General features: G+C 42.7%; 1 protein-coding gene across 2 annotated transcripts in view; it reads right to left on the minus strand.

Annotated features, from left to right (window-relative positions):
- Nucleotides 1-1,022: 1,022 nt before the first annotated feature.
- The window catches only part of FARSB (phenylalanyl-tRNA synthetase subunit beta), a 71,729-nt gene continuing 57,320 nt past the window's right edge, over nucleotides 1,023-15,431 (minus strand). For both annotated transcript variants that reach the window (XM_032354951.1, XM_032354950.1), the window contains one exon: nucleotides 1,023-1,300. In XM_032354951.1, the coding sequence (XP_032210842.1) occupies nucleotides 1,149-1,300 (152 nt within the window). In that variant the 3' untranslated portion in view covers nucleotides 1,023-1,148. The remainder of the gene's footprint in view (nucleotides 1,301-15,431) is intronic.

Consider the following 15,431-nt stretch of genomic DNA (forward strand, 5'->3'; position numbering starts at 1 on the left):
CAAATGCTTATTTCCTGTATCTTTTTGGGGGAAATACCTGTTTAAATCTTTAAGTATGCTGGATACAAACCTTTTGAGGTTTTTTGTGAACATATCTCACTTACTTTAAATGCTGTTAGGTTCTGCCTACAACAGATTTGGGAAAGAACAGGATAGTCTGTATGTTCACAGATCTTGCTAGGTTGGACGCTGCTGCCCTGACTCAAGGCCGTAACTGGGTGGGGTTCCTCACAGTGGCTCAGCAGAGCTCCAGAAACAAAGCCCTTCCTCACTCCATTAGCTATTTCTACTGGAACTTAAGGTTTTACATTTTGTGTTCATGTCATCTTAACAATAACTAAGAACTTAAACATTAGACCTAGCTTTTTTCACTATCAGTATCTACTGGAAGAGTCTAGATCAAAGTATAAAAGTAAATCAGAAGGCAAGACAAGGAAGACTGACAGAAAATTAGCTTCAGAGGAGATCCAATACTTCCCTATAAGACAGAACCTAGTTGCTCAATTAAATATTTAACGCCACAATTTTATAATACTGATTACAGTGAAATGTATGGCCTAGGGCAAAAGTAATTTTTCACTGTTTCCGATGTTCCCGCTGCACCGCTGTCACCATGTTTAACTCCGCCGGCAGAACACAGCTATGCAGCAGGTGCTTGGTCTCAGGATATCAGGGAGTGAAAACACCTCTGCACATTCAAATATTTCAAATACTTGCGACATTTTTTTCACTTTAAAATAACTTCAACGGCTGCAAGACTAACTGCTAGACTGTCACTGCTTCCTAATGGTCTCCTAAAAATACTGTTTCCCAATGCTGAATGTCAAATGTGAGCACTGACTGGAAATCTTTCACTCTTTCCTACTCGTGCGCCCTGCATCCAAATCCGCTCTCTGCTGCTTCATCCGTTAAGCCTCCGGTCCTGTGCTCCTCTGGGCTTTTCCTAACCATGTAGCTTCACGGACACCGTGTTCGCACAAGCTGGCCTAACGCAGGGAGTGGGCGGCATTTATCCACCGAGCCAGAATCGCTTTCTACTTTATTAAACATTAAAGCGTAAATGGATACTCTCTGTGGGGAGGGCTACAGGACACCAAGGAAGGAGAAGGGGACACTCAGGGAGAGAGTCACACAGCGGAGCCCGATCTTCACAAAAATGGCTCAATATTGATTTCCAGGGAGGAGCAGGGCATGGTCAGCTCAAATTTGGTGATGACGTCAGGATGAAGGACCCCAAGCTTCCCGATGCTCTGACCCCTGGCAAAGATCTCTGCGCATCTCCCAGGGAAGAAAGCCGGGCCTGAAAAAGAGGACAGAAATCAACGTTTCTCCTGGCAAAAGCATCAACAGACATTTAACACCTAAGTTTTTCATTAGGCTGCTGGAAAAGTAAGTTCTTTAAACCACTGGCTAAGAAATAAAAGTGCCATCCTCATACTTTCTAATCTTGAAATATTTGGTATTACAGCAAGAAACTCTTAAAAGGAAAAAGTTAAGGGCAAATATGAAAGTCAGGGCCCTGTTCGGGTTTTTGTTTTTGTGGGTGTTTTTATTTGTTTGTTTGTTTTAATCATGGGGCTCCAGGAAGGCAGAAGAGGCTGGAGGAGCACAGCTAGAGAAGTCTTGGGGAGCTCCGCGGGGAGGAATGACAAAGGGGAGAAAGGAAATGTAACACTGATGACCTTGCATGGGAAGAACCTGTTTTGAAATAGGTTTTTCCATAGTCCTACCTGCTGGATAAAAAGTCCACCCTGAATCCATTTACGACTCAAAACTCACTCTTCTACCTTATTACACAGACAAACAAGCTGCATGGTCACTGGCAGGCTCAAGCTTTGCTACCATAATGCAACCCACATTCCTGCTGGAGAAAGAACTTTCTCAGTAGTTTCAGAGCACCTTCCGTAAAACCCACGCTCGCAAAGGCGAGCACCAAACCAGTATGGGGTGAGCCCCGAGTTACTTAAGACAGGTGGGAAGTGCTCTCTTCTTCTGGGTTCAATGCACAGGGCTAGGGCTCAGCGAACCAGGAACTGTTACGGAGGTCCAAACAGCTAAAAACAAGCAACCATCCGGGCCCACTCCATACTCGCTGACGAGGGCCACAAGAGTTCATCAATGCTTCAGTGCTCGTGCCCTACTCAAGATTCAAAAAAGGCTGACTCATTTCACTTGCCACCAACTTGAAAAGGGATCAGACCCACAGCTCCCAACTGATTCAACCAAAACTTTTACCGGAATGAACTAAAAATACCCAGCAGGGCTGGGCCACAAGCCTGCAGCCTGCCATTTCAGAGTGAGTGCATTATTTATGAAAGAATAAACTGCTGAGTCTCTACAATGGCTCCAAGGTCAGCAGGATGAAGAAATCCAGCACTGGCGGGGGAGCACATGCTGCTAACAAGTCGTGGGTACCAGCCACACCATAAAGACGCAGGACAATTCCACCTACCTCACAGTCAGCCTAGGACGATGTGTGTTTATATTCCTGAAAAACATTTTTAATTGTCATTCTTAACCCCCAAAGCACCCTGAGCTGGAACAGAAGGTGGCCTGTTCCCCACAATCCCTCAAACTAAACAATTCTGCCTCACTGTCTTATTAAAGCAAGACTTTCACTGCACTGCCTTTGAAATAGACGGCCCTGCACATTATTCCACATCTGGGGACAGGGCAGAGAGGGAACTCAAAAAACACAGAAACCCAACTGGACTGATAATGTAGAGCCTTAGTGAGATATGAATAGCACTAAATCTATTAAAGATGGTCTACTTATTTTTAAAGATTTTATTTGTCAGAGACAGAGGGAGAGAGCCCAAGCAGGGAGAGCAGCAGGGAGAGGGAAAGGGAGAAGCAGGCTCCGGGCTAAGCATGGAGCCAGATACGGGACTCGATCCCAAGATCCTGGAATCATGACCTGAGCCACCAGGTGTCCCAAGATGGCCTGTTTTAACACTATCAAAACAAAAACCCAATTTACAAAATTCTGCCCCTCTCCCTGGCCCAAATCTTCAAACGACAAAAAAGTGAAGCTGATATAAAGCATTAATGCTAAGCTGTGTAACCAAGAATCAGGAAACCTTCACTTCACCGTGCGTCACCCCTTTTTTTACAGAACTATAGCGGAACACCCTTCACTAACTGGAAAAAACAACAACAACGAAAAACAAAACCAGCCTATTTTTAAAGGTCATCCAGAAAGGAAGCTTAAGGTCTTCTCTGGTAACCTTGTCATGTTTAAGAATCCTCATGTGTATCAAAATCCTTCCTTTTTATCTAGAAATTCCAATTTGATTGGATTCATTTTAACTGAAGCATAAAACCAGACTATTTTAGAATCTAAGCCAGATGTGCTAGTTCTAACAATGTTAGCAAAATAAAGCTTAAGAGATAAGAACTTAGAATTTTTACTTCATAAAACAACTTTTTGAATCAGCACTTTTTAGCGCAACCAGTTACCTTCTTCTTCAGTGAGCAGGCATGATAATGCCATCTCTGCCCCTTTCTCCAGAAGTCTGGGCCACACTTGGCTTTAGCTCATTAACCAGTCGGGTCTCAATCAAACAAAATGTCCCTATTACAATTTTCCCTCTTTCCGAAGAAAAGCAAAGAAAACTGAAATCTGTATGTTGCATTATTTAAAACATACTCAAGTAGGAGAGTATTCTACCTGATGTCAATATCAACAGCTCTCCGCCCCGCACACAGATCTGTCAGAGCCCCTGTCAAACCCCAAATCACCCCAGCCGGAGGGCCTTCACTGCAGAGGAGCTGCTTTCCAACCGAGAGGGCGCCAGAGGGGTCCTCGGCCTCTCAACCAGTGCTAATCCTCCCCTCCCTCCCCGCATGTAACAATGACATTCACTAATGGATTTCTGTATAAACTTTGCTGAAAACCGCACACTTTAGCCTATGACGACCATGATCATTTTCTTGCCATTTTTCATTTCTCACAAAGTCAGATGATGACAGGAAGCCCTTAGGATTTGCTTCCTCTCTGTTTAGTCAGAGTGAGGCTGCAAATTTTGTTCTTCACATGCACAAGTTGAGAGGCACACAGAAGGGACTTGACTGATGGGTGTGGACTAGAAATCCTAAAAGAAAATACAAGACTGAGTGGTCGCAAACAAACTCTGCAGCAGAAAGGAACCGCTCTGAAGAAGGCAGTCAAGAGAGCATTGCTTCACTACCAAAACAAGGGCATGCACCTGCTAAGGCAATTCGGCCCAAGTTCAAAGACAAGGGCATCTCCCATCAGCAGCATTGTGGTTGTGCTCAGTAACTCGGGTGGAGGGATGGATCCTAACACTCTAGAGCTGGGACAGGAGGCAACTTAAACCAGCCTTTCCGGAAGAAGTCACATCCAAATAGAGCCAAAGTCTGGGTCTGGGCTTGTGAAAAACCACACCCGGATGGCAGTCAGAGGCCACTCTAAGCCCCTCAACAAAAACCAAACAGGTGCCTCTGGAGAAAGAGCAGCCTGCTGGGTCCAGAGACAAAGTTGTCAATTCAAGGAAAACCATGTTGTCCTATGAATGGGAAATCTAAAACTCAAATTCTAAAAAATACAGTTGCCTACTCTTCAGGTATCTAAGCCCAAAAAGAGTTCCCGGTTTGCTGTAAAGACTCCAATTTTCAACCTGTGCCCCCAACACTCCACGGCACAAAGCCCCTCAGCCCACTTTTCCACCTGGTTCCTGACATGGATTAAGCGCTCCGCTTTGCTGGTATCCATCACAGTGAAACAGCCTCCAACATAAAACAGACCCGGGGGGAAATAGCACTCTCTTGCTGAAATCCATGTGGAAGCCCAGACAAAAGAAACATCAGTTAAGCACAAGCAAGAATTTAATTTCCAAAACTTAGTGGGGTGTAAGTAAGTCCCTTAATTAAAGCTTTTGTAGCATCTCCTCGAGGTCTATAATTGTCTCTCTGTGCTCAAGCGGCAGGACCACTTTGAGGACCTTGGGGGTAATTCTCGGCCAGTAACGCAGCCCAGCACCCAGTCTTTAGCACATTTTCTGGCTAATTGACCTTCAAAGAGTTTGTGAGCTCCCACTCTTGCTCGTTGCCAAACACCTTTCACAGTTTCTTTTTCCCCTGTCTTTCTTTTAGAGTCGTATTATAGGCCCAAAGTTTGGATAAGCTTTCCACAACGAGTCACTCCTGTAATTTTATGAAGCATCGGAAGTAGAGGTTTTGGGCGGTAACTGAGCAGACCCCTAATCCGAACGCGGCACAGGTTATCAAGCATGAGGCCCTTAATGCCTTAATCTTCAACCCCTGCCACTGGCTATATTCAACTAATTCATCTGGTACTTAAGTTCGCCATCTCTAATAACCATCTGACTTACAGTTTTATTTTTCCCTCTCTTCACATCACTGAGACACTTCGGGATTCAAATCTACACACTGTTACCTGCCTTCATCACCCCGATTTTCTCCAAAGAAAGGTAAGAACAAAATTAAAAGAGGCCAGGAACTCGGAGAAAGGACTGAGTGTACATCTCATGTGTCAGAGCAAAAAAGAGAAACCATCACTGTTGGCTTAAATACAAATAAATACAAAATGCATAATTCTATTGATACAAGGGACCAGTGGGTCAACTGAGTGTGCTTTAAATCTGTTCTAAATGACCAATGATGTAATATGCGTAACAGAACAGGAATAATCACTCGACAGGCTGGTCCCAGGGGGTGGCCCTACCAAAGCCTACCTGTCCTAAATCCCTAATTCCAAATACAATTAGATATATATAAAATAATCGATTCCATGGTGCAACAGTCCATCCTAGGAAAAACACAAAGGACAAAAAATCCCCAGTGTTCCATTCTCGAGTGAAGCCAGCAGAGCACAGCACAGAGTGGGGCACAGGTCAGAGTGGAAGAGGGCTCAAACCATGTTTCCCTTCCCTACACAGGACGCGTCTCCCGGTTTCCCACCAGCTCTCTGGGCGTGGAGTAACCACAACTGTCTAACTCTGCTGCCAGCACCTCAACCCTCCCTTTCCTTTTCTGAGTAGCGTCAGTTTAAAGGAAGAGGAAGGACAAAATAAAGGGCTTAAACACACACACACACACACACAAAAACTGGGTACACACTTAAACTGAACATGGGAGCATGGCTGGTTGTTCTCCAAGTTTTCAAGGCAAGAGTTTTTGAGCGTACAATTAGAGTTACACAAAGTGGGGAGAACCGAAGGGGCAAGGGGGAGGCACGATGTAGGCAACATATTAACTTATAAAAAAAAAACAAAAAAAGGTAGGAATAGAACAGAAAACAATCAGAATAACTGAGATATATGCCTGCATAATTTATTTCCCCCAATCTCAGTCCACTACAGTTTGGGAGAAAATACCTCTACAAAGATCACGTAATTTGTAAGTGGAGACTGAATAATTTCCAACTGGTAATATAAAACACCCATTTTCCCTCAGATGTATACAATTCTTCACCTTACATCTGAAGTGAAATATTTATGGTACCTAAAGTCTTTAAAGAGAAGGGACCTAATCCCTTGAGTTTAATGGCTATCTTTCATCCCTTTCAGAAGATCAAAAGAAAGAAAAAGCCCTTACACAACTTTACAGTGCTAATCCCAACACACCTGCAGACATCATTAACTCTTAAAGCGAAGGCAACCGGACATGAGGAGGCCGGGTGCCCGCTCAGCCCCACAGCACGGGACCAGGGAGGACACCTGTGCTCTTGGCGACATCCTATCGAGACAGGACAGACAAAACCCCTACTGGATCCTGGAGACTTTATTCTTAAAAAGTAATCAGCAGAGCCCAGATTATCTAGTCTTCGAATAAAAAGGAGAAATGTCTTCAATAAAGCACCTTTTAAAATAAATCACCACAATCAACCTTATGATAAGTTTTTAGAATCAGAACTCCGAAGTTTCCCAGTTTTATTTTGTATAGAAAAATGTGCCATTTATTTCCATGGATATCACTTAACATTTCTTAAGATCTACTTTAAAGTTTAATCTTTCATGCCTCTCATACACATTCGTATTTAAAAACCTGAAGGTGGTCAGCAATGTTCGAAGAATTTAAATGTGATCCATCCAATAACGATTTTTTTTTTTTAAAGATTTTATTTATTTATTTGACAGAGAGAGATCACAGTAGACAGAGAGGCAGGCAGAGAGAGAGAGAGGGAAGCAGGCTCCCTGCTGAGCAGAGAGCCCGATGCGGGACTCGATCCCAGGACCCTGAGATCATGACCTGAGCCGAAGGCAGCGGCTTAATCCACTGAGCCACCCAGGCGCCCCAATAACGATTTTAAATCAGGCTCAAATTTACTTGTATAAATACAAACTAAAGGATTTTTAACTCCAGATTAAAATGTGCCCTATCTCTACTGGTTTTGAAATTCCTATTCTAAAATAATGCCACTATCTGACATGTAAGTCATTTCCCCCAAACTGTCACATTTCTTAAACACTCATAGGATGGTTTTAGAATTACAGTCTCAGAAATAAAAGGTATGGATCACCTGCCTTCCTGGGCCGATAAAATGGTTCTTTTCTAGTTTTTCACCTATAAAATCCTTTAAGGAGACAATTTCTCAAGCCAAATATGAACTTTATTAATTTCTCCACAATTACAGTGAAATAACAGATTATTACAGGGCTAATTGGGGAAAAATGGGAATATGGAATAAATAAGATTAGATCTATAATTTCACAATTAGTTAACTTACTATTCAAATTCAGACCTTTGGCCACAGTGCAGTGAACAGAACTTCCAATGTGTAATTATGCTGGATGGGCTTTAGTTGCAGAATTTGATTACTGCAGACAGGTAGGGAATGCAGGAGAAAACGGAAAGAAAACAGAGACTGTTAAAGCCAGAGTACCCGGCCTTCTACTCCTCTCCTTCCATCCCCAGAAAAGGCAGTGCCTCCTCAGTCCCAGCGCAGCCCTGGCCAAGCCCCTGAGGACAAGCAAGCTACAGATGGGGAGAAAGCGAAGCACAAGGAGATTAGGAGACCTGCCCAAGGCGAGCAACAGTATCGGCTACAGCGCGCTGAAGGTGCCGCGGCCACAGACAGGGGTGCCTCCTTGTGTGGGGCCCAGAGGCACAGATGGCCTACAGGATAGTGTTCTCAACCTTTTGGTCAAACTGTCCATTTCATGTTTGCAAACTCCTTCTGGTTTAAAATAAAATAAATAAACCAAAACTTGAGAGGGAAAAAACGAAACAAAACAAAACCTGACAACCTCTAACCTTAGGACATGCCAAGTACGCTCTATAAAATTATGAATACAACATAATATTGACGAAACGAAACAAACCCCCAGGCCTTCCAGGGAAAAGAGAACTACTTTTTTCTGATCTCACACAACACAGGCACCCTTCAAGAATAAACTCCAGATTCTCGAGACAAAGCTAGAGTAACATGAGCAGCTCAGTCAGCACCACAGCGACACCAACTAAACAGGCGAGAAAGAAAGGCAGGTCTGTCCGAACTCGCGGCAGAGCCTGCTGCCGAGGCACAGACACTCCCGCAGGGTCTGCACACTGGCGAGGGCTCTGAAGACCCTGTCCGTGCTCTGTTTTAGAGATGAGAAAACGGTACCAAAGAGGAGAGGAAAATCACCCAGTCGGGCAGCAGCAGGACGGAGACTCTTGTCTCCAGGGCTACCTCGCTGAAGGGCAGAGTTGAAATCTGCCCTGGGTTTACTCTGGAGAGGAGCTATTCCAAAATGCTGTCCCAAGCTTACCGGACTCTCAACAGCTCTGTGGTCCAGGCGGACATACCCCACCATTCCCACTAGAGATGAAGACACTGCCACGAGAGGACTGAGTCCTAAATCACCAGGAGCAACATCCAGGGTTGTCTTCACTGTGCCACAGCTGACCACACATCCGAGGGTCTAACAGAACGTACTCTTCCTGTCATTTTAAATGGTGTCTCTACCATTTCAGGATCTGCATTTCAACTTAGTTTATATTCATACATGTAAAGAGATTTTTAGCATTTCCATTGTATGTGCCATAGTGTTGCCAGACTCTAAAAGTATGTTATGTTGGAGTCATTTCCAATTACCCACTGTTACACAGAGGGCTTCTACAATACACATTGCTTCTTGCTCTTTCTTGGTTTCTTTCCCTTGGCCAAAAGTAATACCACACAAGTTTAAAAAAAAAAAAAAATCGAATCCTTGTCTAGCTCATTATATATCAAAGTGTTCAACAACAGACTTCTAGCAATGGTAGCAACAAACCCCAAACTTACACTAATAAGGACTATGCGGATCCCATCTTGTGTGACACCAATTAAGAAATACCTTCCCTTGCACTATACCAACTACTACCTTGTTTAGTTCTACTGGTGGGGGAAAACAAAATGCTTCAAAGCAGCCGAGGAAAATAATTTTAAGAGAAGGTCTCTGTTCAGAGAATGTAATTCAAACAAGCCAGGAGCCTTTAGGAGTTAAGAGAATAATCAGAAACGTTTCTCTTCCGGACGGTGAGTGCCAAGTTCAGTGGCTGAGATCACAGCATTGATAAGAGACAAACCAGCTACTGACGAACGTTAGACACAGCAAAACAGGTCTTACCGTAGAAACAGGACATTCTGGAACTGTTCAGGGCAAGGCATTTTATCTGATATTTTTGCTCCAGTGCTTACTCTTTACGGCCTTCAGTATCAACTCAGAAGAAATAAAAATCCTGAAGCTACAGTCACAGTTTTCCTTTAGAGTAAGGCAAGGAAACAACTGCCTGTATTTGCTAGTATCCTGGGCAGTGTGGTGGGCCCACGTTTCTCCTTCCGCCTCTTCCTGAAGATGCGTTTTTCACATAAGAGCATGGCTCTCACGAAGGCACGGTGTCAGAGGGCAGGGAGATTTTTCTATTCCACCAAATTAGCCCCCATTCTTTGTGTTAATACCTGAAATTGTTATAAAGGGACCATATTTCTGCTCCTTCATAATTAGAAAGGCAGCTAAAAATCAAAGCATCTCTTAAGTTCACACTGATATGCACCAACTTAACCGAGGTCAGATCCTCTCCCGAGAAGAAAAATGTTTCTCAAGGAACAGAGGAAACAGGGAAGAGCAAGAGGGCAAGTGGGGCGAACACCCGCGGCACAGACGGCCTGCAAGGGCTGCAGCACAGCGAGGCCAGGGGTCCTCGAACACTAGCTGCCACCTCACCTCTGGCCTGTCGGGCCTAGAATAACGCCTGGCAAGGAGATTCCTGACCCCCACCCCGCCTGCGCCTGCAGTTCTCAGAGTTGTTTCCAGGAGGGAGGAGACGACGGCTACGTCACCCTCGTGACCGAGAGCGCCGCTTTCTCAAACGGGTCAAGATGAGGCCAGAGTTATTCAACACCAGCATAAAGCAAAGTAACTCCTCAAGATCCAAGTTCTCGATTGGGGCCTTGATGAAGTTGATTTGTCCTTCTATCATTTATTTAAAAGCTTGGAACACTGAATGTCGATCTGTGGCATTCCTGCAATCAGTGATAACAGAAGACTAAGCTAAATGGCAGAAAGCAGTCTCTCTAAACAAAATCTGGGGAGAGAGAAAAGGTGCTGGCGGACGAAAGAAGCTCTGGAGAAGACATATCTAACGAACATATGATTATGGTTCGGCTTCCCCAATGCCCCAAAGTGACAGTAAAATATGTATTTCTCATCTTTAAACAAAGCAGATTATGGGTTGATATTTAAAAATCAGCAAGCAGGGGTGCCTGGGTGGCTCAGCGGGTTAAGCCGCTGCCTTCGGCTCAGGTCATGATCCCAGGGTCCTGGCATTGAGTCCCGCATAGGGCTCTCTGCTCAGCGGGGAACCTGCTTCTCTACCTTTCCCTGCCACCACTCTGCCTGCTTGTGCGCGCTCTCTCTCTATGGCAAATAAATAAATAAATAAAATCTTCAAAAATAATAAATAAAAATCAGCAAGCAATAGGCTATTAAGGATCCCGGAATCTTGCTTGCTAAAAAAAGGGAAGATGTTGGTCAGTGATTTTTAACAACCTTTTAATTTCCTAAGCCGTAACAGACAGTAAGCTATTAGCTACCAAACAGTGGGAGTTACTACATCAAACTATACCTTTGGTTCAACTAAGCAAAGAGGGAGCAAAAACCGAGGCTGCGAGAAAGGTGCTGGCATCCAGTGGAATGACTTTGTTATTCTAAAAGGACAGAAGCAAAAAACCCAAACCAAACCAAACCAAAAATCAACAACCTCACAAATACATCACTCTAAACAAAGTCCTTGGGTGGGAAACTGGTTATTAAGTTGCAAAGTGCTCTGAAAGGATGATGGATACCAACATTTGCTCCAGCTCCAGGACAAACCGACCACATACAGAGTCCTCTACTTTGATACAAACAATTACAAAATAAGGCCAACATATAAATACACCATCAGCTAAAGGTTTTATATACTTCCCAGTTACAGTACAGATGTTTCCTTTTGGAATATCTCTGAATCTTATCAATATATTACATGATTAAGGTCTCACCTCAATTTCTAATTATCTACCTTTACATATAAACAAGACATTTATTTTAATGCTGGAAAAGACTGCTAATGGACTAAGAGGGCTGGGCTGATTAAGGAGACTATCATGCCAACTTTGATTGTGCTTGCCAGTTTCTTAAAATAGTTCCCAAGAGTTGAACAATGGAAGTTTTATTTTCCTCAAATAGTCTGACCCATTCAGATATCCTCGTGTTTTCTTCTGTACCTGTTCACTCTAACAGAGGACTTCCAAAAATCATTCTATCTTTTAAAGATACCAAAGATAGAAGTTCAGATCTCTTCTATTCTTTCATGGATTCCAAAAAAGCATTTACCCTAAATTTAGGAAGGTAAACAGTATCATTTTAAAAAAAGAAGAAGAAAGCAAGCGAGCGAGCGGTAACTGGAAAACAGCATGTATCAAACTCTCCAAAGAATATGGAAAAAGAGAAAACTGGATCTATTCCTCAAATGTACTCAGGATAAATTACAAACAGGTAAGAGGTGTGAATGTAAAATAAAGAAACACTTAAGCACTAGAGGAAGCATGGGGAATTCCTCCCTCATCATGGAGTAGAAGAAACTTTAGGACTCAAAATCCATAGGCAATACAGAAAAAGCAAATTTTATTACATAAAAATCTACATGGCAAAAACCAAAAGAAAAAAAAGATAATTTAAGAACTTATAAAGAATGGTGTGATGTACATCACAAAGGGTTAATATCCCTAAACACATAAAAAAATTTTAAACAGAGAAGAAAAAGACCAACATACCTGAAGAAAAAATAAGACACAGGAACAGGCAGCTCACAGAAAAAGAAATAAAAATGTCCTAAAACACGAAAATATGTTTACTTGCTCATAAGAGCGCCAATTAAAACTACAGTAGATACAATTTTCCTCCTGAAAGACTGTCCCCCAAATAGAGAATTCTGACAAGTCTGTGAACACAGTTCAGGAAAAAAAGGTCCTCTCATCCAGTGCTGCTGGGTTGGTACAACGCCAGAACACAAGCCTTCTGGAGGAGTATTTGGCAGTATCGAACAAACATACGAATTTACCCTTTGTCCCAATAATCCCATACTTCTAGCAATCTGTCCCAAAGAAACACTAGCAAAAATACCAGATAACATATGCACAGGGCTAGTCACTGCGGCATTATGTGCAGCAGCAAAGACTGGAAAGACCCTAATTACGTCCATCGAAAGGGAACTAGCCAAATCAACTTGTGGCACTCCAAAGCAGCGCTCTGAAAAAAGAAAGCGGCAGATCTCCCTCCCTGTGTGGCGGCAGTGAGCTTCAGGTGCAGATTAAGTAAAAAAAAAAAAAAAAAAAGGTACAGAAAAAACCTTATGTAAAGTTTCAACTCCCGAGTCAAAAACGTGGAGAATACACACACGCATTTTAAAAAAACTGTAAAAGGTAACTGAAAACTCATAAAAATCATAACCTATACAGGCAGTGAGGGAACAGCGTGATGGGAATAGAAATGGAAGCTAGAATTCTTGAAATACACTTCATTTTGTAAGCTATATCTTAAGTACAAAGAAAACTGAGGATAACATTTAATTTATTATAATAATCATATGATCCATTTTTGAAAAACACGTAGCGTGATAACACCCAAAAAACAAATAATCAAGTCAAAAAATGGGCAGAAGACATTAACAGACACTTCTCCAAAGATGACATACAAATGGCTAACAGACACATAAGAAAATGTTCATCATCATTAGCCATCAGGGAAATTCAAATCAAAACCACACTGAGATACCACCTTAAACCAGTCAGAATGGCAAAAATTCACAAGGCAAGAAACAACAAATGTTGGGAGAGGATGTGGAGAAAGGAGAACCCTCTTACACTGCTGGTGGGAGTTCAAGTTGGTACAGCCACTTTGGAAACAGTATGGAGGTTCCTCAAAAAGTTAAAAATAGAGCTACCCTATGACCCAGGAATCGCACTACGGGGTATTTACCCTAAAGATACAGATGTAGTGATAAGAAGGGGCACAGGCACCCCAATGTTCATAGCAGCAAGGTCCACAACAGCCAAACTGTGGAAAGAGCCAAGATGCCCTTAAACAGACGAATGAGTAAAGATGTGGTCTATATATACAATGGAATATTACTCAGTCATCAGGATGAATATCCACCATTTGCCTTGACTTGAATGGAACTGGAGGGGATTATGCTAAGTATAATGAACCAAGCAGAGAAAGACAATTATCATATGGTTTCACTTATATGTGGAACATAAGGAATAACATGGAGGACATAAGAAGGAGGAAGGGAAAAATAAAAGGAGGGAAATCAGAGGGGTGACAACCCATGAGAAACTATGGACTCTGGGAAACAAACTGAGGGTTTCAGAGGGGAGTGGGTGGAGGGCTGGGTTAGCCCGGTGATGGGTATTAAGGAGGGCACATGTTGTAATGAACACTGGGCGTTATAAACAATGAATCATGGAACACTACATTAAAAATCAATGAAGTACCGTATGGTGACTAACATAATAAAAAAAAGGAAGAAAAACACATAGAATAAGCAAATAACATAAGCTCATTAGGAACTGAGATTTTCAATGTAAAGGAAAGAACTATAAATATAAAGCCAAGTATATGAAGTAAAAATCCTCTAATCCTAAATATAAATTGGAAATATCCATATGAACTCAATGTTTTCTCATTTAAAAGAGGACAAAAAAAAAGCCACCACCACCACCAACAAAAAACCCCTGATTTCCTCAGCTCTACACACCAAAGTCCTAGAAACAACTTCTTTAGTAGCAGTGTACAACTTCAGCACCCAGATGGCAATCTAAATTAGATTTCTCACTAAAAGGAACCAGGGCCACTTGGAGATACACCTGCTTCCAGGTCTGCCACCAAAAATACACAGGAGCCCAGAAATGTTTTCTATATTATCACCAGCTTTAGAAAAAGCCTCCTCCATGCCTTGTATACAACCATTTCCCCTTCTTCGTTTTAGTAAGAACATCCTGACAAAGGTTTCTCAAGACTTATAGTCTTTTCCCTTCTCTTCCAGAACTTTTCAGGCAGAAATCCCCACCCTAAGCACCGTCTGTCCCCCAGATCAGGAAAGAGAAAGTTCAGCAAGGAGCTTCAGAACCTAAGGGGCTGGGGAGGGTATGCACAGGTAAGCAGAGTGATGCGGAGGCAGAGTGAAGAGCAGAGTAAACTTGCAAGGGGAAAGACAAAGACGGAGTCAGGTTACAAACGGGGCACTGTTCAAGTAAATAAAGAACATAGGAATAACAGAAGCCAGGTTTTTCTCTGGTGAAGAGACAAACAAATATGGACCAAGAGAAAACTGGAATGAACCATGAAGGTCTACATGGAATGGAGGAACTGCTGTGGACTTACGGTCTTCACAATACTTACAAATAGAAGAAAATGTGTGTGTGCATGCACATAGGCATGCAAATAAATCTTACCCCTACGAGCAATAAACACACCCTAAATCTTGGCTTTTACACCAATCCCTAACAAATAGAATCAGGATGGAGAAATGGGGCAATGAAAAGTTCCAGATAAGCCTGAGAACATCTTCTTGTGCCCAAAGCAAGGGAAGGATAATAAGTACAGGAACATGTTAAAAGGACACAGAAGGGGCACCTGGGTGGCTCAGTCATTAAGCATCTGCCTCTGGCTCAGGTCATGATCTCAGGGACTGAGCCCTGCATCAGGCTCCCCGCTTGGCGGGAAGCCTGCTTCTCCCTCTCCCCCTGCTTGTGCTCCCTCTCTCGCTGTCTGTCAAATAAATAAAATCTTTAAGAAAAAAAAAAAAAAAAGGACACAGAAGCCAACTTGAAGGACACTCACTTGCCAAACTGGGGACAATGTGAGCATCATAAGAAATGGTTATAATGGATTAAAATATTGAATAAGAAATAATGAGTCCATACAGATATAGGTAGGAAG

Source organism: Mustela erminea, chromosome 8 (assembly GCF_009829155.1).
Source record: "Mustela erminea isolate mMusErm1 chromosome 8, mMusErm1.Pri, whole genome shotgun sequence".
Taxonomy (NCBI): domain Eukaryota; kingdom Metazoa; phylum Chordata; class Mammalia; order Carnivora; family Mustelidae; genus Mustela; species Mustela erminea.